This window comes from Petromyzon marinus, chromosome 23 (genome assembly GCF_048934315.1).
Source record: "Petromyzon marinus isolate PM22_M1 ecotype Great Lakes invasive population chromosome 23, UKy_Petmar_22M1.pri1.0, whole genome shotgun sequence".
NCBI lineage: Eukaryota > Metazoa > Chordata > Hyperoartia > Petromyzontiformes > Petromyzontidae > Petromyzon > Petromyzon marinus.
This window is the reverse complement of record NC_133689.1, coordinates 184,218-207,087: the sequence shown is the minus strand read 5'-3', so window position 1 is coordinate 207,087 and position 22,870 is coordinate 184,218. Positions and strand designations below refer to the sequence as shown.

The 22,870-nt window shown below is 52.4% G+C and overlaps 2 protein-coding genes across 2 annotated transcripts; both read left to right on the top strand.

The window, feature by feature from the left end:
- Positions 1-566: 566 nt before the first annotated feature.
- PPM1G (protein phosphatase, Mg2+/Mn2+ dependent 1G) lies at positions 567-11,991 on the top strand. The gene is made up of 10 exons (XM_032959223.2): positions 567-864; positions 1,807-1,876; positions 1,980-2,065; positions 2,351-2,477; positions 2,979-3,484; positions 3,597-3,734; positions 4,415-4,652; positions 8,998-9,127; positions 9,750-9,852; positions 10,043-11,991. The coding sequence occupies exons 1-10, from the start codon at positions 754-756 to the stop codon at positions 10,289-10,291; spliced, it is 1,758 nt and encodes a 585-aa protein (XP_032815114.1). The 5' UTR covers positions 567-753; the 3' UTR covers positions 10,292-11,991.
- Positions 11,992-12,512: 521 nt separating this feature from the next.
- On the top strand, positions 12,513-22,738 carry CPSF3 (cleavage and polyadenylation specific factor 3). The gene is made up of 18 exons (XM_032959222.2): positions 12,513-12,653; positions 13,233-13,296; positions 13,983-14,080; positions 14,393-14,521; positions 15,158-15,335; positions 15,627-15,716; positions 16,433-16,583; positions 17,024-17,199; positions 17,448-17,606; positions 18,209-18,355; positions 18,743-18,895; positions 19,286-19,394; positions 19,643-19,741; positions 20,094-20,188; positions 20,897-20,984; positions 21,112-21,181; positions 21,313-21,412; positions 21,650-22,738. The coding sequence occupies exons 1-18, from the start codon at positions 12,586-12,588 to the stop codon at positions 21,755-21,757; spliced, it is 2,082 nt and encodes a 693-aa protein (XP_032815113.1). The 5' UTR covers positions 12,513-12,585; the 3' UTR covers positions 21,758-22,738.
- The last annotated feature ends 132 nt before the right edge of the window (positions 22,739-22,870 follow it).

Genomic DNA, 22,870 nt, shown 5'->3' with positions numbered 1-22,870 from the left:
CTTTTGAGACATAAGCATTAGGAAATAACACTTACTACTCAGGAACAAAAAAAATTGTTACACAGTGTCTTCAGCTATTTTAGCTACATTATTTACGACTAACTCGCAAGGGTATAGGCCATTGTGTGTCGGCGTCAGGGTTTAAATTTGCCAAATTAGGAGAAAAAAGTGCGTGCAGGGGCCCCCTAGCGCATGTTCCCCTCGTGGAGGCGCCCCCTAGTGGAGGCGCCCCTCGTATGGAGTCGCCTCCCAGTGCATGCTCCCTTCGGGGAGGCGCCCCCTAGTGGAGGCGCCCCTCGGGGAGGCGCCACCTAGTGGAGGCGCCCCTCGGGGATTCGCCACCTAGTGGAGGCGCCCCTCGGGGAGGCGCCACCTAGTGGAGGCATCTCCACGTTGCAGAGTTGTGCCTTGACCACCGCCGCCTTTCACGTGAGCGCGTGGACCTGCTGACGTGTCGTCCACCCGCTCCCCACAACACTTTAGGGGACGCCTACGTCATTACACATGACACATTTGACGTCACCACCGGCTATTGCCACAGCGTGACGTCGCGATACTGATTCCTCACGTGTCATGACGTCATGGAAACGAATCCAGACACCGCGCGACGTCCTTTAGAAGAAGTGACGTCACGTCCTGATCCCGCCGCCGCCTCCGCTTTGTGGCCCCGTATCGAGGAGCACGTGCACCGGGATTAGGGAGCCCCGTTCCGGAATCCGGACCCCCGAAGTCCCCCTTGGTCTCCGTGCCGCCATGGGCGCCTACCTGACGCAGCCCAACGTGGAGAAGGAATCGTGGGAGCGCAGCTCGGGCCGCCTCTCCTTCGGGGTCTCGGCCATGCAGGGATGGCGCGTCGCCATGGAGGTAAGTGGGACCCAGGGGGGTGGGGAGCCCTGGGGGACATGAGGAGGCCGGGGTCTAAGTCTGCGAGATCAGTCAAGGGGTCTCGTGTGGTTCCCAATGGGGTGGTCACCTCCGTAAAAAAGGGTCTGATGTGGTCTCTGCACAGGTTTTACTATGGCCCCACAGGGTATGGTGGGGTCCCCTCTGCTGGGGTCCCCTCTGCTGGGGTCCCCTCTGCTGGGGTCCCCTCTGCTGGGGTCCCCTCTGCTGGGGTCCCCTCTGCTGGGGTCCCCTCTGCTGGGGTCCCCTCTGCTGGGGTCCCCTCTGCTGGGGTCCCCTCTGCTGGGGTCCCCTCTGCTGGGGTCCCCTCTGCTGGGGTCCCCTGCGTTTGTGTTCGTGGTATGGTAATGGGGGTGCTCGTGCTGTGTGTGCGTATGGCGCCTTCATAGGGTGTTTACCGTGAGCAGCATGGTGTGTCCATGCTGCTACTCCGTGTGTGTTCATGGTATCAGTTGTGTACATTGTGATGCGTTATGTTGGTAAGGTATGCTAATGATTTGTTGATGGCGTGTGCTATAAGCGTAATTAATGGCATGTTAGCGCGTTTGTGTGTGTTTAGGTGGTGGGTACGTATATTTTATGTTACTATTTTTCTGATTGTTTACCCAGGAAAGCCTCGCCGAGTCGCGTGGTTTTTTCAGGAGGATCCTATCACATTTTCTGTGGGGGACGATGTTTTCCTATATATATTACAATTGATTAATTTATCGAGAAGCGTGTAGATGATTTCGATGTGTATTTTAGCGGTGTACGTTAATGGGGTGTGTTGATGTGCCGTGTTGTGTGGTGTTTTGTAGTAGCCATGTTATTAGCGGCTGTCGATGGTGGTGTATATGGACGGTGTATTATTATTATATTGGTTGGTGGTGTACGTGTGCTGTGCCCGGTATGCGCTCCTCACAGGACGCTCACAGCTGCCTGCCGGACCTGGACTCTGAGACGGCGCTCTTTGCCGTCTACGACGGCCACGGAGGTAAGGATTGGAGGCACGAGCAGTGGTGGGGGGTGATTCTGACGGTGACGTGAGACACAGGGCTTCAGCAGCACCACCTGTTGTGTGATTGCGTCTTACGCAGGTGCCGAGGTGGCACAGTATTGTGCCAAGTACCTGCCGGATGTCATCAAGGAGCAAGCGGGGTACAGGGACGGCAAGCTGCACAAGGTGAGAAACACGGACACACGAGGCAAGGGAGTTTGGGAGCATGGGATATGGGGTACAGGGACACAGGAATATGAACACATGGTGACAGTGAAATGGGGAAGTGAAAAAACACGAGGCTTGAGACACGGGCACAGGCACGAGGACACGAGGAACCAGGGACACAGAGACGGTGGGGTACGAGGACGGAGACATGGCAACACGGAGACACGGGAGCAAGAGAACATTAGGGGAACGGGACACAGGAACAAAGGGTCACCGTGTAACTAATGATTTCACTGTCTGCAGGCGCTGAAGGACGCGTTCCTGGCGCTGGACGCACGTCTCACAGATGCTGCCGTCATCCGAGAGCTCAAGGCCATGGCCGTGCACGACACGGGGAAGGGTAGCACAGAAATGGCCGACGAGGACGATGGTAAGAACGGTGTGAGGGTGATGTGCATTGTGGTGATGTGAGGATGGTGGTGATTATGGGTGATAAAGGGACATTGCTTGACATGTCACCTATTTTTCCTCTTAAGACTACAGTTTTATTGACGAATGTGTTCAGTTTGTGTTTGTATATGAGTAGTGCTGTACGTGTGAGCACCCGTGTGAAGGAAGTGAAGAGTGAGTACTGCATGTGAGTGTCTGTATGAAGCGCGTATTATACTGAAGTGGGTGTGTATGTATGCTGAACTTCTTGCACACCGCACATAACCAACCATGCTAATCGGAGGTTTATTGCGAATAGTATATTAAAGTGAAGAGTACTGTGTAATTCCTGCTTGCATGGTGTAGATGAGTGGTGAAGTATCTAGATTACGTATGAGTGGAGTGCGTGTGGTGTGATACGTGGTCGTATATATGTGGAGAGTATGAAATTGCGTGTGTAAGTGCCTGTATGCGTGCGTGTATCACTCTGGCCCTTCCCCAGTTGATAACGAGGAGGCTGCCCTCCTCCATGAAGAGGCCACAATGACGATGGAGGAGCTGCTGCGGCGCTACGGCCAGGGTGGCAGCGCCGCCCGGGCACGCAAGGGCATCCCTCCCAAGCCAGAGCACGACGGTCTCAACGGGGAGGGCAGCAGCTGCCCCGGGGAGCCCGGGAAGGAAGCGCCATCCGACGGGAAACCCCACAGTGCCGCCACTGGCGGCAACGGTGTCCCAGAAAAATCGGCACCAGAACCGGCAGGCGCAGCAGACACATCCCCGGGGGGTAGTGCCAGCCGTTCGGAAAGCAGTGGCGGTGGGGGAAGCACCGCCGCGTCAACGGACGATCAATCGGGCACATCGGCAGCACCACCGGCTGCACCATCATCGTCAGCAGCGATCAAAAAGGGTGCCGGCCCGGCCGCTCGGAGCGCCCGCTCCGTCATCAAGCCAGTGTTCTTTCAGGACAGCGATGACGACTCGGACGCGGACAAAGCAAGCAGTGACGAGGTGAGACTAGGGGAGTGATGGGGAGCCAACGACGAGGTTGAGTGGCTGTGTCTATATGTGAGAGTGAGCGTCTGTGTCTTTACGTGTGCGCGCATATGCTCACTTGTCACAGGATGAGGACAGTGAGGATGAGAGCTGCAGCGAGGAAGAGGAGGAGAGTGAGGAGGAGGAGAGCGAGGAGGAGAGCGAGGATGAAGAGGATCCTGATGAGGAGGACGTTGGGATCCCAGGAATGGAAATCAGGGAGGAGGTAACAAGGGGTCAAGGGGACCGAGGAGATTTCCAATCAAGGAGACCCAGGGGCTCTTATGGCCTCGGGATGGTGTCCAGCCCAAGGTGGCCTGGGAAGCTCCTCTCACAATGAGCCTTGGGTCCTAAGCTCAAGTTGATTGGAGCAATTTTACTGAAACAATATTGGCAGCAACAATGTCCTTGTTACTGTTTATCGTGGACTGCAACATTTTTTATAGTGGCACGACAGTGACGGTTAAGTGTTTGTGTCACTGCATATATCTCCCAGCCTGGATGTGATAGCGGCAGTATGGCGATGATGGCGCTGTGGGTTTTATGCGGTTGATGCATTCCAAAAAGAGACGCATGAACCCAAATCGCATAAAACGAACTCGTCATCCAACCCATAATGCCCCACACCGGACAGCTACCTGCTCAGTGCATATAGTACGCAAAAACAATGTCCTATGTCCGACTGTATAGCCACATCTGAGTGACTTCAAACCACATATAACGAATTTAGGGTAGAAGTAGGTTAACTGCATTTACGTGAAATCACGGAAACCTATCTCGCATAAAGAGAGGGAATCCTGTACTGTTCTATGCTGTCTCCCAGCCCGGCTGTAATGGCACCATCACGATGGTGCTGTGCCTTTTTGTCACTGTGTCACGACGTTTCTATGTTTTGCTTTCTCCCAGCCTGGCTGTGACAGCGGCACCACGGCAGTGGTGGCGCTGTTGCGTGGGTCGCAACTCGTGGTGGCGAATGCAGGAGATTCGCGCTGCGTGGTGAGCGGCGCCGGCGGCAAGGCGCTGGAGATGTCGTGCGACCACAAACCTGAGGACCAGGCCGAGCTGGATAGAATCTGTGCGGCAGGGGGCAAAGTGACGATGGATGGGCGAGTCAATGGGGGACTCAACCTCTCCCGTGCCATCGGTATGGGCCCCCAAAAAACAAAGCCCCCTTATGTGATTCAATGCGTGCATGTTGCTGTGTGTGAGTTGTGGTGTTTGTTACACAAGGTCAAAGTTATTTCCTGCTCATTTGAGCACTGAGATGGTGCTCATCTGTTTACAGTCTTCAGCCAGCGGTGTAAATTCCACGTTATTATCGCAGGGGTGTCTCCATAGAACAACCACTTGACTTTCCCACAAAATGGTACAGAAAGGGTTTTAGAATCAGAATCAGAAAGGGTTTTATTCGCCATGTAAGTTCACACCGACACGGAATTTACTTTGGCAGGATGGTGCATACATTCAACATATAGGAATCTAAAATCTTAAATAAGTTTTAAACAAGTCTTACTATAATAAGGGTTAAAAGTCTAACACTAAGGGGCTGAAGTATATAAAATTAAATAAATATCGAATATAAAATAGCTTTAAGATATAATTTAAAAATACAAATAGGGAAACATAGTTAATATCAGCAACGTGTCGTTATGTAGATCAAATGTTAAAAACAGTGTTAGCCCTTGGCCTTGTTTAACAGGCCAGCAGCAGATGGGAAGAAACTGTTTTTATGGCGTGAGGTTTTGGTCCTGATGGACCGAAGCCTTCTGCCGGAGGGGAGTAGCTGAAACAGAGAGTGTCCAGGGTGGGAGAAATCGGCCATAATCTTCCTCGCTCGCCTCATAGACCTTGTCGTGTGCAGGTCCTCGAGGGTCGGTAGATTGCAGGCAATTACCTTCTCAGCAGTGTGGATGATACGCTGCAGTCTGCTCTTGTCCTTGGCAGTGGCAGCAGTGTACCAGACGGTTATGGAGGAGGTGAGGATGGATTCAATGATCGCTGTATAGAATTGCACCATCATTGTCTTTGGCAGGTTGAATTTCTTCAGCTGCCGTAGAAAGTACATCCTCTGTTGAGCTTTCTTGGTGAGGGAGCTGATGTTCAATTCCCACTTGAGGTCCCGGGAGAGAATAGTGCCCAGGAAGCGGAAGGACTCTACAATTTTTACTGGGGAGTCTAACAGGGTGATGGGGGTGAGTGGTGCTGTATTCTTCCTGAAGTCCACAACCATCTCAACTGTCTTTAGAGCATTTAGCTCTAAGTTGTTCTGGCTACACCAGGTCACCAGATTGTCAGCTTCCCACCTATAGTCAGACTCATCCCCACCAGAGATCAGCCCAATGAGGGTGGTGTCATCCGCAAACTTCAATAGTTTGACGGACAGATGATTGGAGGTGCAGCTGTTGGTATACAGGGAGAAGAGCAGAGGGGAAAGGACGCAGCCCTGAGGAGTTCCGGTGCTGATGGACCTGGAGCCAGAGACTTGTGTTCCCAGCTTAACGCACTGCTTCCTGTCAGACAGGAAGTCTGTGATCCATTTACAGGTGGTGTATGGCACGTTCAGCTGGAAGAGCTTGTCCTGAAGCAGGGCAGGGATGATGGTGTTGAAGGCAGAGCTGAAGTCCACAAACAGGATCCTGGCGTAGGATGCTGGGGCGTCCAGATGCTGTAGGGTGAAGTGGAGGGCCATGTTAACTGCATCGTCCACAGACCTGTTGGCTCTGTAGGCAAACTGAAGGGGGTCCAGGAGAGGGTCTGTGATGGCTTTGAGGTGTGCCAGGACCAGGCGCTCAAAAGACTTCATTACCACAGATGTAAGGGCGACTGGTCTGTAATCATTTAGTCCTGTTGGCCTTAGCTTTTTGGGCACAGGGATGATGGTGGAGGACTTGAGACAGGCTGGTACATGGCATGTCTCCAGGGAGGTGTTAAAGATGTTGGTGAACACCGGAGACAGCTGGTCAGCGCAGTGCCTGAGGGTGGCTGGAGAGACAGAGTCCGGCCCGGCTGCTTTGCGTGGATTCTGCCTCTTGAAAAGTCTATTAACTTCTCCCTCCTGAAAGGAGATAGTCGTCTCTGTAGTATTGGTGGGGGATGGGGCCTCTTGGGTTGGAAGGGGTGGTTCAGGACAGTCCAATTGTCTTTCAAATCTACAGTAGAACTCGTTCAGGTCGTTGGCTAGGCGGGAGTCGTTAGTGGTGTGGGGGGCTCTGGGTTTGTAGTTGGTGATCTGCCTGAGCCCTCTCCAGACAGAAGCAGCGTCGTTTGTAGAGAACTGGTGTTTTAGTCTCTCTGAGTACAGTCGTTTAGCCTCTCTCACCGCTTTGCTAAACCTGTTCTTCGACTCCTTGAATCTGTCTCTATCTCCACTCCTAAACGCTTCCTCCTTCTCCAACCTCAACCTTCTGAGCTTTGCTGAGAACCAGGGCTTATTGTTGTTAAAGTTCACCCTGGTACGTGTTGGGATACAGCAGTCCTCACAGAAGCTGATGTAGGACGTCACAGCCTCTGTGAGTTCATCCAGACTATTGGTAGCAGTCGTGAACATATCCCAGTCAGTACAGTCTAAGCACGCCCGCAAATCTTCCACAGCCTCACTGGTCCACTGTTTAGATGTCCTCACAGCAGGTTTACAGAGTTTTAGTTTCTGCCTGTATGTAGGAATCAGGTGGACCATGGCATGGTCAGAGTGTCCTAGTGCTGCTCGGGGGACGGCGTGGTAGGCTCTACTGACTGTAGTGTAGCAGTGATCCAGAGTGTTCCCTTCTCTGGTTGGGCATTTAATGAATTGTATGTATTTGGGGAGTTCGTGACTGAGATTACCTTTGTTAAAGTCGCCAAGTACGATAACCAACGAATCTGGATTTGCTCGCTCCACACTCAGAATCTGATCGGCGAGCATGCGTTGGGCCTCTTTAACCTGAGGACAAGGCGGCAAATAAACTCCGACCAAAATGAGCGACGCGAACTCGCGAGGCGAGTAAAACGGTTTACAGGTTATAAAAATTGATTCAAGGAGTGGAGAACAATGTTGCAGAATCACTGTGACATCTACACACCAGCCACTGTTAATGTAAAAACAAATACCACCGCCTTTCGTCTTGCCGGAGAGTGCTATGTCACGATCCGATCTTACAAGATGGAATCCTGCTAGTTGTAGCGAAGTGTCCGGAATCAAATCACACAGCCATGTTTCCGTGAAGCACAATGCAGAAGCTGAAAGAAAGTCTTTGTTTTTTACCATCAGTAGCTGAAGTTCATCCATTTTGTTGTACAGTGAACGTACGTTGGAGAGGAAAAAGCTCGGAAGCACTGTTCGGATCCCGCGTCTGCGTAGCCGTACTAGAGCCCCCGACCGTTTACCCCTTGGGCGGCGTTTCGTTGCTTGAGCAAAGCCTAGCGCGGCATTGACTAGATATATTTTTTATCTCGCAATGTGATAGGCTGAGTCACCTCCCAAACAGGGTTTGAACTCGCAGTCTTCCAATTGTGAGCTTGCTCTACCACTGAGCCAACTCTGTTACGGTGTGCCTGTGCTTGTGTGTGTGCTGCACTGTGTGGGGAGTGGTAGTGTAATGGTTAGAGTGCTGGACTACGAACCCGGCAACCACGGCCAACACCAGTGACAATTATCTGAACCGATCCTGGGTCTTCTCTAGGTCGACTCCGCATCAAATGAGTACCTGCGGTGTGTAAAATTATCAGCACTGGGGAGGCAAAGGCGGCTGGGCGTGGTGCTCGCCACCCACCCCCTCGTATACCGTGCCGGCCTTCATAGGTGCTCGGTAACAGCACATGCCCCAACAGTCTGTTAAGGCTATAATAGGGGACTCGCGGGAAGTACCCGGCATTGCCCGGGCGAAAAAGACACACACATCGACTTGCACACACACACACAAACGCATCCACTTACATACATCGACCCACACACACACACATCGACTTGTGCGCACACACACAGCGACTCTCGATGGCAATGTTTACACATCGCACTAGGTACTCATTTGAGGCTGAGTCGACCTAGGGGAGGCCCAGGACTGGGTCAGATAATCGTCACTGGGTGTTGGCCGTGAGCGCGAATCGAACTCGGGTCGCCGGGTTCGTAGCGCAGCGCGCTAACTGCTACACCACCGCACCCCACACACACACATCGACCCACACACTTTTAAAAGTGACGGACGCGAAATCGGAATAGCGCTGGCTCAGCCACGGGGCTTATGGCGTGCTACCTGGGTACTTTTTAAAAAAGTAAACCCCACAGTTCACGAGCCAAATCCTTCGCAAGTTTCGGGCCACAGACAGACAAAAAATGCCTTTTATAGGTAAGTTCTTTATATTTTCTGCAACGTATGTCATAGTGTGTCCTATGGTGTGCCTCAGCACAACTTCTTGGCAATTGTGGTATTAATAGGTACTCACTAATAGCACTCACCCTAGCAGTCTGAGGATCCACGGGGGATCTGTTTGAATGTGTCGCTGTGTTGGTGTAGGGGACCACTTCTACAAGCAGAACGCCCTGCTGCCCCCAGAGAAGCAGATGATCTCGGCACTGCCAGACGTGCGGAGCCTCACGCTGACGGAGGAGCACGAATTTATGGTCATCGCCTGCGATGGCATCTGGTAAACGGCACTGGCATGCGTGCGTGTGTGTGGGTGTAGTGGTTAGTGCAATGCGCTATGTACCTGAGTCCGATTCCCATACATGGCCAACACCAGTGACGATTATCTAAACCGGTACTGGGCCTCAAATGAGTACCACTAGGGAGACAAAGGCAGCTGGGCAAGGTCCTGGCCACCTATTCCCGGCTGTGCTGCCTACATAGGTGCTCGCTAACAGCACTTGGTACAAAAGTCTGTTAAGGCTATATGGGGGGATCTTTGTCGTGTGTGTGTGTGTGTGCACGTCTGCATATGTGCGCATGCGTGTACAATTACGCAGCAGCAGTAGCATACCATGAAAATCCATCGCGCCAAAAACAACGACAGGAGGTGTGGGGTTTGTAATTTTCTGACCCGCCCCGACTAGACATTTGTGAAAAAGAGCTTAATAGCTCGTCGGATTCCTCCAGTATAAATACATATTCTGATTCTGTGTATTGCTGCGTGTGTGCTGGTGGTATTGTTGATGGTAGTGTGCACTGGTGGTAGTATGTATTGATGTTACTGTATGTTAATGCATATTTGTGTCGTTTGATGTTAGTGCTTGTTGCTGATGTTTTTTTGTTGATGTGGATGCTGCCAGGAATGTGCTGAGCAGTCAGGAAGTCGTTGATTTTGTGTCCGAGCGTCTGCACCGGCGCGATGCTCAAGGGAACCTGCTGTCTCTATCGGCCATCACGGACGAGGTGTGTGTACCCTTCCTCTACATGCGCGTGCACAAACACAATTGTTTAAATACACACATTCAAATGTGTAAATACCCACGAACTTATTATTGTGCAATGCCCCTTACACTCAAAAAGGCTCACTCTAGCAAGCTTGCCATCCTTTGCTCACCCATGCGTTTGTGTATCTGTCTGCGCCATGCTCCATAAGCTGCTGGACCAGTGCCTGGCTCCAGACAACACTGGCGACGGCACCGGCTGTGACAACATGACGTGCCTCATCGTGACGTTCACCCTGCGGCCCGGCTGCCCTGCTGCTAGTGCTGCTATTCCTGCCAGCCCCCTCCAGGAGAGCAACAAGCACAAGCTGGAGTCATCCGTGGATGGGGAGGAGGAAGGGGAGAGAGTAAGCGAAGGGGAGGTGCGACAAAAAGAGAAGAGGGCCCGTACAGAGGCATGATGGGAGCGTGCGTTCTGTGCAGGTGCTCAGCCATGAGGGGGGAGGAGGCAGGAGGGAGCAGAGGTTGAATTGACAGTCGTGCACACACACAAGGGTCCAGGCAAACCGTTGGCCATCGTGCGGCGTCCATTCTGCATTGAGGCTGCGCGTGCAAAGTTTTTAAATGGCTGCGTCCGTGCATTGTGGAAGCGTTAGCTGATTCCTGATGCCGTGGAGTCACGATCTCGGTGGGAGCCATCACAGGGTTAGTGCAGGGTCCAGGCCCCTTGCTCAGGAGAGCCTTGGCGGCTGATGCGTCGGGGTCACCCAACGCCCCTTTGCCTCCTTGTCTCCCCGTGCGTCCCCTGTGTGTCGCCGTGGGTGCAGACTGAGATGCGGGCTAACGGTTTGTAATGTATCTCATGAAACCCTACGCTGTCATCGCCACTTTATCTACGCCAAGCAGTGTAAGCTGTCGCTCTGTCTCCCTGTGATTGTTTACCTAGGCTGGCATAGAATTCTTGTTGCCTTCTGGCCTGTGATCTCGTACCCCGACCCCATGCCCACTCCCTGTAACCCTGATAAGCAGTTGAGCCTTCCTGGCAAGTCGGTGTCTGTGCCAAGTATTCACCACAAGGTTTAATTACTCGGGTTTCTGATCATAATTGAACAGATGCCTCAGGCCAAAAGTGAGCCTCACGAGGAAAAGCCTGTGTTAAGTCCGTGGCATTGTTGGCCGTGTGGTTCCAGCCTGGCCCAGTGCTGGGGCGAACCCTCGCACGAGTTTTTACAGGGAGGCTGTGGTGTGTGTTAGGCGTCCGTGTGTGGTGTATGCCGGTTGAGTGGTGTCTGGTATCTGCGTGGTGTGTTGTGTTCGTGTGGCGCGAGTGTGTCCATGTGGTGCCCGTCAGGAGCAGGTGCAAATTGGTCCTAGCTGCATTACAGCCTGTCGGGCAGAGATGGAACATTTCTAAATTACATGTAATGTAAATATGTAATTTAATTACATTCGTAATTGGTATCTAAATTACACACGTTAAATTAATTGGTCATTTGTATCTACATCACATTTCCTCCAGTAAATTGTAATTTGAGTGTACTTTGCCTGTCTTGCGTTTGAATGAATGTGGGGTTTTCACTCCGTAGAGTCCGTTTGTCGCTGCCCTCATGTCGCTCAAACACCGCAGTCCATTTCCGTGGAATCGCTCCCACGAAGTGTGGTTTAAAAACCAGACCAAGCTGGTGGGGTAAGAAGTTTGGGTTAGGAGCTGGGACGAGGAACCTCTTGATGGACCATTCTCTGGGTCTCTCCGGGCTGGCGACCCAGAGAATGTCCGCATCTCACACCACATCCAGTATACCTCTCATGAAGGCTGTGGCTCCGAGTCGCGTGCCTTCTCTCGTCTACCAGTGACCTGGAAAATAGTCGTTGAAAAATTAAGCCCTGGTCGTGGCCCCAGGGGGTCGGAATTTTGTTGAGGTTTCATTGAGGCTGCAATGAGGCATTGTGAGGTCTCATTGTTTCAGATTTGTGTTTGACCTCGGACCGGTTTTCTATGATCGTGGCAGTGATGGTGTTAATGCCACTGCCCTCAAATGAAAGGCAGTGCGCTCGCTCCTCCCTCCACTCGCGATGATCCCATTCCAAAGTCTCCGTTAGGAATGACCAGGTGTGTGTCTCGGCCGGTTCTCGTCTCGTCAATAAAGGATTCGTGTTTTTACTCCGTTGCGTTCTCTCGGTTCCTTTACAGACATGGGGCCTGTGGTCCTTGTTAATTCCATCACTCGCTCGTTCTTTCACTCACCCCCATCTCCATAGGAAGAGGGTAACCCTGAGCCAGGGATCTGGTGAGAAGAGCACAGTATGTTCACCTCACCGACAGCTCATCTGTAACTCACCCACACCTCACGTCACACCACTCGCCTCATCTACCTCAACCTCACCTTGTCTGCACCGGGCCCACCCCTCAACGACGTTAAAGATCCTGTAACGTAATTCGCGAGAGTAGGCCATCGTGTGCCAATAGCCATCGTCGCCTCCGAGTGAAAACTTAGCATCCTCCTGAAAGAGCCGAGCGAGACTTGTTGAGGCTTTCCTTGGTAAACAAGCGAAGTTGTAATATTGCAGTAAGTTGAAACACCGGGAAGCAGTTGCTATGGACACTGTTAGGCCATCTTGGGTGGGGATTGAGCAACGGATGTTGGCGTCATCGACAGGCGACACGGGGCCCTACGCAACATGGCGTCCAATCAATGAACAGTGGAAGTGGCGAGCCAGGGCGACCTTTGCCCCGGCAGTGAAAGGAGTCAACGGCATGGCGACCAAGAAGGCGGACGCGACCGTGCCGGCGGAGGAGAGCGACCAGCTGCTCATCCGTCCCCTGTGAGTGCCCGGCCCCAGCCAGGAGCAAGCCCGCTGCTCCAGTCAGGTCCTCCTGTCAGGTGCTCCTGGTTTTACTCACGAGGTCCCAGTTGCAGGCAGCAGCTCGCAGCTCTGGTGAGAAGCTCCCATGTTTCGACGTGAGCGCTCATCTTTATTTTACTTGTTTATTTAGGATAGCCACGCTCAGTCGTAGGACTCATTTTTTAGGAAGGGCCCTGCTACATTGGGGTATTTATATCAAGGTGTTTTTAACCAATTAATAATGTGTGTATTATACACGTGGGAGGAATCTGGAGCACCTGGATAAAATCCACGCGCGCGAGGTGGAAACACTATCGCTGTACGGATGGAAACCGATGGCGATTAGTCCACTTGCTGTACTGCCTTCTGTCGAGCCAGGGTATGGCATCCCCTCGACGCCCACGGGAATGGAGTTAACATTTGTGCGATCCATCAACCCTCGCCACCACAGCGCTGGATTACAAGCGTGTACAACCACCACCGCCCGGCTAGATAGGAGATCACAGCTCAGACCTGAGGTCCCCATCTCGGGGCTGAGCGCTGCTTTTGTCGTTACAGAGGCGCGGGGCAGGAGGTCGGGAGGTCCTGTATCATCCTCGAGTTCAAGGGAAGGAAAATCATGGTGAGGCTCGCAATGTCCTTCGCTCGCGTCTCCATTCGATGTTCGTGCCTTTCGAGAACATTCATCAGAATTAAAGATCAGTCGCCAACGTCTGCATGTCACTTTTATAAACTCATGCCCATCTGCCTATCGGCCTTTCGGACCAACGTTTTCTCTCGGCATTTGTTTCAGCAAGCAAACCCTGGACCGGTGTCGCCCTAAAATGTCTCCGAGCCGAGTCGGGCCCCTTGCCTGCTGCTGGGACGCATTGTGTTACAAAATCATGTACACATGCAGCTGTCTTGTCAGTGCACTGCCGAAAGAGGACCTTCCTACGCTGTGTTGGTCATGGGCATTATTTGACCACACTTAATAAGGCTGGTCGGTGCGATTTGGTGAATACGGGGAGCATAGACGTTGAAGCATTTTACAGTACAATAATGGATTGGACTACACTGCCCCACCATAAAGCTAACTGCTGGAGCATACGGAAACCTCTTTTATACATGGCGGTCGCCCATCCTAACACTATCCAAGATACAACCTGATTTGGTCGCAGCAAAGTTCCTACACAATAATTTAAATGTCGGCCAAACGAGCGCATTGCTGTTGAAAGCATCTGGCCAGGAGGCCACGTGGTGAACTGTTTGGCTCGGGTGCATGTTATAAGAGTGCAGTGTCTGTGTACCCCCTCCATGCGGTGTCAGCTGGACTGTGGGATCCACCCGGGACTGGACGGAATGGACGCACTGCCCTACATTGACATCATCGACCCCGCCGAGATCGACCTCCTGCTCATCAGCCAGTGAGCATGGGCGAGCGCATAAACAGACAGATGGACAGGTAGATGGTCAAAAGGCTATTGTGTGAGCAGATGGGCAGAGGCAGATGGGTGAAGGGGGCCAGAAAAGGATTGAGCAGACATGAATTGGATAGAGAAGTTTGCAGACATGCATACAGGTGAGCAGACGGGTGAGCAGACATGCACATGGATGAGCAGACAGGCTCATGCTTGAGCAAATGGGCTCGCTGACAAGCCAGTGAGCCTTGTGGCACCAGTGGCGCTTTCAGCCACTGCTGTCACACCAACCCTCGACCTCTGTGTGTGTAAGCGTAGCTTCCACCTGGATCACTGTGGGGCCCTGCCGTGGTTCCTGCAGAAGACCAGCTTTAAGGGCAGGACCTTCATGACCCACGCCACCAAGGCTATCTACCGCTGGCTGCTGTCCGACTTCGTCAAAGTCAGGTGAGGCGCTTGGTTGTTTGTGATAATGACGCGGAGTGAGTGAGGGGCCGTGCAGTCCCCCCATCGGCTGGCCCAGTAGAGATGGACGCAGCTTAGAAAGGTGACTCCTCTATAAGTGAGATCTCTTACCCCAACCATAATCCAGCACAGCAGTCTACCTAACCAAATCCTCGCCCTAGACAAACAAATCTCTACCCTTATCCAAACAGTCTCCTTTACAGTGTGCAGTCATTGGTGACAGGACTGAGACTTCCCTGCACTTGACAAACCCCCTTTATCACGGGTGACTGAAACTCGAATTCGAACCCATACTCTCTTGGGTGCTGGCTCAGCGCTCTGATCCCTGAGCGCCTGGTCACCTCAAGTCACATCGTTACCTAACCGTTCAACCTCTTAACTTAAGTTATCTCTGGAGGTCAAATGTGAACCAAAAATAAGAACACGTCTAAGAAGATGATCACCGTGGAGATTTACGGATGAGATTAGTTCATGTGCAGGAGTGAGATGCATGGTAACAACACTGTACAATGGGGGATGGCGACGGCATGGGGAGGCCTCCATCCAGCAGTGGATAGATAATGGCTTATGATGATGATGACATGAGTGACGTGTGTGTGTGCATTCTGTTGCTCCCAGTAACATCTCGGCCGACGACATGCTGTACACGGAGCAGGATCTGGAGGACAGCATGGACAAGATCGAGACCATCAACTTTCATGAGGTGAAGGAGGTGGCCGGCGTCAAGTTCTGGTGCTACAACGCGGGGCACGTGCTGGGCGCCGCCATGTTCATGATCGAGATCGCGGGAGTGAAGGTGAGCAAGGGGTGTGGCGTCTCAAACGTGCATGCACCGCCAGCCGGGCAAGCCCAGCTGCGAAGCGAGCCTCGGCTCCACAGTGAGCCTTGCTGTGGCACAGAACAAGATGTTGTTGTGGTTGAGTTGTTGGTTTTTGTATTGCTGTGTTGTTGCCGTAATTGTGCATTTCTAATATTGTGGTATTGATGTGTTAATGTTATATTGTTGAGTTTTGTTATGTTGTGTTGTTGAATTGTTTTTTACGTATTGCTGTTGTGCTATTGTGATAGTGAGTTGTTGTTGTTGTAGGTGCTGTACACAGGCGACTTCTCACGTCAGGAAGACCGACATCTCATGGCCGCCGAGATCCCCAGTGTCAAACCCGACATCCTCATCATCGTGAGTGACACCACTCCTTTACCACTACAGCCGTCGCTCACCACACAGTGAATTCCTCACCGCTCGCCACCTGTGCCTCAGTTTAACTCAATAACAGGTGCAGAAGTGAGCATGTGGCCTGGGAGTGATAGGTGGTGTGTGTGGGATGTATGGTGGTGGTGATGCTGTCTGCGTATGGTGATAGTGATATATGGGGGTAGAGACGGGTGTAGTTTTGTGGTGCCACATGGTGCGGCCGTGTAGTTGGTGTCACGTGCTGTGGTTACACTTGTGGTGGTTGTGACACAGTGATAATTACTATGGTAATGGTATGGGGAGCGATAGTGGAGAGGTTAGCGCGCGGTGCTACGAACCCAACGACCTGGGTTTGATTCTCGCTCACGGCCAACACCAGTGACGACTATCTTAACTTGTCCTGGGCCTCCCTCAGGTTGACTCGGACTCAAATGAGTACCTGGTGCAGTGTGTAAATATCGCCACGAGGGAGACAAAGGCGGCTGGGTGTGGTACTGGCCACCCACTCGTGTGATGTGCCGGCCTTCATAGGTGGTACTTACTAACAGCATTTGCCCCAAAAGTCTGTTAAGGCTATACGGGGGAACTTTGTCTTGGGTGATGACACCTTTTGGTGATGGTGGTGGTAGTGGCACATGTCGTTGCTGTAGTGATGATGGTAGTAACACACACGTGTTGTTGTTGTGTGCATCGTTACTCAGGAGTCAACGTACGGGACTCATATCCATGAGAAGCGCGAGGAGCGCGAGGCGCGCTTCTGTAATACAGTGCAGGACATCGTGAATCGTGGGGGGCGCTGCCTCATCCCTGTATTCGCGCTAGGACGGGCGCAGGAGTTGCTGCTCATCCTGGGTGAGAGCACGGAGCGCTAGCGTCATGGCCGCTGGCGCCGTGTCACTGGCAGCACTACCAATACTACACAGTACTCCTGCATCACCGCTAGCACCACCACACAGTGACACTGATTGATCCTCCTGCCATAGTCAATCAAGGGTGGACATTCACAGCACATGGGTCATGGGCTTGAGTTGATTAACATTTAGTGAATGGACTGACATTAGGACTATTGGTGCTGTATTTATACAGCTGCTGATGTGTCCTATACTCTTTGCTGTGCATCTCTCTTTGATTTGTCCTGTGCTGTGTCCTCTGCTGTGCTGTGTGGTGTGTCCCTTGTTGGTGCTGTCTTTGTGCTGCCTCATGCGTCCTATACTCTGTTCTGTGCCATGTTATGTGCTGTGCTGTTTCTACTGTCTAATGTGTCCTGCCCTGCGCTGTGCTGCTGCACGCAGACGAATACTGGGGGAACCACCCGGAGCTGCACGACATCCCCATCTACTACGCCTCCTCCCTTGCCAAGAAGTGCATGGCCGTGTACCAGACATACGTGCATGCCATGAACGACAAGATCCGCAAGCAGATCAGCATCAGCAACCCGTTCGTCTTCAAGCACATCAGCAACCTCAAGGTGTGAGTGAAGGCTCACGTGAGATTGCGTGGTGCGATGTGTGGTCACGTGGGGTCATTGGGTCACGTGGAGCAGTGTCGAGCAATGTGCTATCACATGGAGCTGTGTGGCGTCACATGAAGTCCCGCGGAGTCATGATGACGTGATGTCACATGGAGCTGTGTGGAGCTGCTTGGGTTCGTTTTGAGCTGTGTGGATATGTCGGGCTGCGTAACCCTGTGCGGCGGTCGTATGGTGCGCGTACACAGAGCATGGATCACTTTGATGACATCGGGCCCAGCGTGGTGATGGCCTCCCCGGGGATGATGCAGAGCGGGCTTTCACGCGAGCTCTTCGAGAGTTGGTGCACAGACAAACGTAACGGTGTCATCATCGCCGGCTACTGCGTGGAGGGCACGCTCGCCAAGGTGCCGCTTCCCCTACACAGGCCCCCAGTGTATACACCTAATCCCTAACGCTTCCACATCGTGCGTGCCTGTATCTCACCTTGACCCCTAACCAGGTTGGTGACGTGGTCAAGCATAAGTATGTGTGCCGCTTGCTTGCAGTTTGAATGCACGGTATGAACACCCGGCCACCCTGGTTAATAGTTTGGGTGTATTAATCATAGATATGCACTGTCTGCTTCACAATGGATGTTAAAGATCGTAACGTCATTCAAGGAAGAGTAGACCAATGTGTGCCAGCGTCATGGTCCACATAAGCCAAAATAAAAAAAATACTTGCAAATTACTAATTTTGTGAGACGCAACAATTGTTGCTCCCTCCTGTGAAAAGTTAACAGGACCCTCCTGAATAAACAAGTGTAATATGATATGGTTGAAACTATGCCTAACCCTAAAGCCGACTCTTTACCTCTAACCTAAATCCCTAAACTACATTTGTTTTTGACTATCCTGGACTCCTCCACTCTTGCCCACTGCTGTCACACATTCTCTGCCTTCCCTGCGACCCTGCCCCTTGCCCTGTCGCTGGTGTCTTAACGTCACTGTGTGCCATGTGACCTCAGCACATCATGTCGGAACCTGAGGAGATCATGACCATGTCCGGCCTCAAGCTACCACTCAAGATGTCGGTGGACTACATCTCGTTCTCGGCGCACACAGACTACCAGCAGACGAGCGAGTTCATCCGCGCACTCAAACCCCCACACGTGGTATGCGAGGACATGGGGGGACGTGGGGGAATGTGGACTCGGAAACGGGGACATGGCAGGCATGGGGACAGAGGCACGGGTACACATAGAGAGGGAGACATGTAGACAGAGAGGCACTGGGACATGGGGACACGTGTAGCTGTGGTTGTATTGGAGTGAAGACGTGTCTCTGCTCCACATGTGGAGGTGGCGTGTGGTGCCTGTGGCTATGGTAGCCTGCTGATGATCATGACCGACAGTTGCAGATGACTCTAGTTGTGGCTATGGTTGTGGTTGTGGTCGTGATTGATAGTTGTGCGTGACTGTGGCTGCATATTAATTTGTGGTTGGTTGTCGTGGTTGACATTTTGTGACTGTATTCGTCATCGTCGGGTGGGTTGAGCGCAGGTGTTGGTGCACGGGGAGCAGAACGAGATGGGGCGGCTTAAGGCGGCCATCATCCGTGAGTACGAGGACAACAAGGAGGTCTCGATGGAGGTTCACAACCCACGCAACACTGAAGCCGTCGCGCTGCACTTCCGCGGAGAGAAGCTTGCCAAGGTCAACTGCTCAGTTGCATTGGAACGGCCTCCACGAGTCTGGCGGCTCAGGGAAGGCCTAATAGCAGATGGTGGGAGAATGTCAGGGCAGATCGTGGAGATTTCTGAATGTCGATTGTGCAGCAACTGTGGGATCTGGTGGAAAGCAGAAGTCGTTGGTAGCAAGGAGGTGTATTGGTGGCATTCATGGCTGTGGGCTTGATTACATCTTGATCTTGACCACTGTGATAATAAAAAATGAGATGGACGATGGAGAGAAGCCAAATGAGAATCGATTCGGGACCTAAATTGTGACCCTGAATTATGATGCTTTACTCGTCACGTGCCGAACAGCGGTGGGGTGGTACCACGCGTTGTGTCGTGGGTTACAGTGTGCTGCTGCCCTCCCCAGGTGATGGGAATGCTGGCGGTGAGAAAGGCCGAGCAGGGGCAGAGGATTTCAGGGATCCTGGTGAAGAGGAATTTCAACTACCACATCCTGGCCCCCAACGACCTGTCCAGTGAGCTCACCCTGCCCCCCTACTGCCACCACCTCCGATTAGCATGGTTCGCTACGTATGGTGCAAAAGAAGTTCAACATACATACCACGCTATCCCCCACGCACTCACACAACCCCTCCCTGCCCCCCACCATTGATACCAGTGATGGGGTCAGTATGGATCTGAGTTTAACTGGAGGTAAGAAGGAGGGTAAAGGAGAGGATGGTAAGGAGGAAGAGGTGATGAGTGTTGTTGTGTTGTGATTCAGATTACACGGAGCTGACGATGAGCCATGTGACCCAGTGCCAGGCGGTGCCATACACGGGACCTCTCACACTGCTGGCCCATCACCTCCAGACGCTTGCTGGTACCACACTCACCATCGCCATACTCAGCCTCACCACGCTCACCTCACCACACCGCTACTCTCAACCTCATCATGCTCATCCTTACCACACTACCATGCTGTCTGTGTGCCTGTGTAATGTGGTGTGTGTGTGTGCCTGTGTAACGTGGTATGTGTGAGTGCTCTGTGCAAGTATAATGCAGTGTATGTGTCTGTGTAACATGGTGTGTGTGCTTTGTGCCTGTGTAACGTGATGTGTGTGTTCCGAATGGCGGTTGTTGTTGTGTGTGCCTGTGTAACGCGGTGTGTGTGTGTGTGCCTGTGTCATGCGGTGTGTGTATATGCTGTGTTCCTGTGTAATTCGTGTGTGCAGGCGACGTGGAGGAGGTGGAGGTTGGGGATAAGCCAGCGCTGCGTGTGTTCCGTGCCGTCACCATCATCCAGGAGCCTGGCATGGTGGTCCTGGAGGTGACATTCTCCCAAAGCCCTCTACCCCCTCCCCCTGAGCCCCCCAAACCCCCCCCACCTCATGTACCATGTGTGCTGTATTTGAGTACTGTACATTGTGTGTGTGTGTATATATACTTAGAATGTGGGCAGAGTGTTAACCACTTTGAATGTGCTGTGTGTAGTTACATGTGCTAAATGCCCAATTGTGTGCTGAGTTTTTGAGTGCTGTGTTTGTGCTGTGTGCATCATGTTTGTGCCCGTGTACGTGTGTGCATTGTGTTTGTGTACTATGCCTGTGTTATGTGTGGCCAAGCATGTATTGTGTGCTTTGTGTAGTTAAGTGGTTAACACTCTGCCCTATGAATCCAGTGATCCGAGTTCGAATCCCGCTCACTGCCAACACCAGTAACGCTGATCTGGATCAGTCCTGGGCCTCCCCTAGGTCCACTCAAATGAGAACATGGTGTGGTGTATACATTGGCACTTGGGAGACAAAGGCAGCAAGGCGTAGTACTGGTCACACCACCCCCTTGTGTGTCATACCAGCCTGAATAAGGTGCTCACTAACAGCACTTGCAATAACAATCTGGGATTACTGTGCTGTGTGTATCCGTGTGTGTATTGTGTGTGTGTATGCTTAGTGTTCCCTTGTATAACTGTGTAGCTGTTTGTAGCTGTATGCGCTGCATTCGGGTACTGTGTGTGTGCCCTGTGTAATGTCTGCAGTGGGTCGCCAACCCCGTGAGCGATATGTACGCTGACGCCGTCGTCACGGTAGTGCTGGAAGTTCAATCCAACCCTAAGCTCTGCAAAGGTAACAGCCCATCACGCACACAGCCGGTGCCGTGCCGGTGGGAGGAGCGCACCGGCAATAATGGGGGGGGGGGGTGGAGGTGCTGGTGGTGCTGGCCTTGACTCTGACCACCCTCTGCCCTGTGCAGTTCCGCACCATGGACCACCTGAGAAGACGCACAGCGCCGTGTTCCTGCAGAGGGTCCTCACTATGCTTAGGTGTGTGGCCCGCGACCCGTGGTGCTATGAGCGCTACTCACTCCGTGTACTTCGGTTGTGGGATGCCATGGTGCAGTTATTTTTGACTTTGTGGTTCAGTTTAACCAGAGCTGCGTGCCACCCCCACACAGCGACATGTTCGGAGAGGACTCGGTATCGCTATCGCAGGCTGGGGATGCCCTCTCAGTGAGCGTGGACGGACGCACGGTCAACGTCTCCCTGGACACGTGTGTGAGTCTCACCCCTCTCATTTCCTTGTGGGTCACGAGGCCACATGTGTGAGTGAATATACAGTAACCTACTCGTTTCAAAAGGTTATGGCATTAAATCACTGTTAGTGGTCAAATCCATTGGAACCACTTGAGGACACACTTCCTCAACTGGTACCGACAAGTGAGATGCCTGGGATTGTGGATTGTGTGTGTTCATGTAACGCTCTCTTTCTAGCTCATTTTTCTTTGTCCTCAGCGTGCTGAGTGTGCCGAGGGGAGCGAGGAGGAGGATGAGGTTCTGCGGGAGATGCTGCAGAGCTGCGTCACTCGCCTCTTCCGCTCGCTCGCGCCTGTCATTGTGTGACAAGCATGGGGGGCCCTGCCAGGGGACCCACGGGCCCCCGTGTCAGGAACACAGAGACCCATGGAAACAAGCATGGATGGAGACGGGGATTGCTTGTGACACCAGTTGCAGCGTGAGCATAGCTCGGTCTCGAACTTGACCATGACCTTGCCACCGTTCCTCCAGCGCTGGCGTTTTCTCACCAGCGAAGCTGTGATGGCGAGGGTGATAGTTGGGAGGAGAAGGCTCTGAGTCGACCTGGAGCTGGGCTGGGCAGTGTGCCAGCCAGGGTGGTGAGATCCGTGCGCTTCGACAACGCACGGCCCTGAGCCAACGCTCATGTGAGCAGTGCATCCACGCTCCACCTGGAGCAGCTCCACACACAAGCTCTACGTCGAGCCAGAGCTGTGGTCAATTATAAATACAATGATAGCATTGTTAGATAACATTACAATTATTTAGAGTGATAGCAATTGGTTATCAGAATTATTTGACATCAGGTCTTAATGGAGCAATCCTACAATTGGAGCTGCGCTATGTGTGGAGCCAGACTGTTGCGTGCAGTTGCAGTCGACGTGAAATGACACGTGTGGTATGTATGATGAACTTCATTTGCCCCATCCGTGCGAAATAACTGCTTTTTGTGTTTAGTTTGTTGTCCTCACACACCTCCGATTAGCACAGTTGGCAGTGTATAGTTGCGAAAGAAGTTCAACATGCATATGTATCCAATTGCACTAATCGGAGGTGCGGCTGAAGGACAACAAACTAAACACGAAAAGATGAAAGTTGGTGAGAATGTGCCCGTTTCGCGATGATGACGCATCTGCTTGTGTGCTCTGCAAGCCCCTCGTGGCAGCTCCTCTGGGGGCTGCCCTCAGTGCTGCCCAGTGCACAACACGTGCTGGGCACACTTCTTGGGACTGTCTCGAGCTGGGATGTGTCTGGACAGGATACTGTCATCGGGATGGGATGTGTTCCAATAAACGTATTTTGCAGAAACTGTTTGAGGTTTCATCCTGTGTGTGAGTATGTGGAGAGCATGGTGTGACCCTGGAATAGGCGTTCTCCCCATTTAACATTTGCAAGCACGTGTAACATTAACACTTTGTTCCAGAACTCATTCATTCACCA

What these genes read in the sequence shown, in the direction of transcription:
- PPM1G (XM_032959223.2), top strand. Translation starts at nt 754, where the DNA reads ATGGGCGCCTACCTGACGCAGCCCAACGTGGAGAAGGAATCGTGGGAG. An exon ending in ACAAAGCAAGCAGTGACGAG is followed by an intron (nt 3,485 to 3,596) that starts GTGAGACTAGGG and finishes CACTTGTCACAG; the next exon opens with GATGAGGACAGTGAGGATGA. An exon ending in CAACCTCTCCCGTGCCATCG is followed by an intron (nt 4,653 to 8,997) that starts GTATGGGCCCCC and finishes GTGTTGGTGTAG; the next exon opens with GGGACCACTTCTACAAGCAG.
- CPSF3 (XM_032959222.2), top strand. Translation starts at nt 12,586, where the DNA reads ATGGCGACCAAGAAGGCGGACGCGACCGTGCCGGCGGAGGAGAGCGAC. An exon ending in GGAGTTGCTGCTCATCCTGG is followed by an intron (nt 16,584 to 17,023) that starts GTGAGAGCACGG and finishes TGCTGCACGCAG; the next exon opens with ACGAATACTGGGGGAACCAC. An exon ending in TCACCTCCAGACGCTTGCTG is followed by an intron (nt 19,742 to 20,093) that starts GTACCACACTCA and finishes TCGTGTGTGCAG; the next exon opens with GCGACGTGGAGGAGGTGGAG.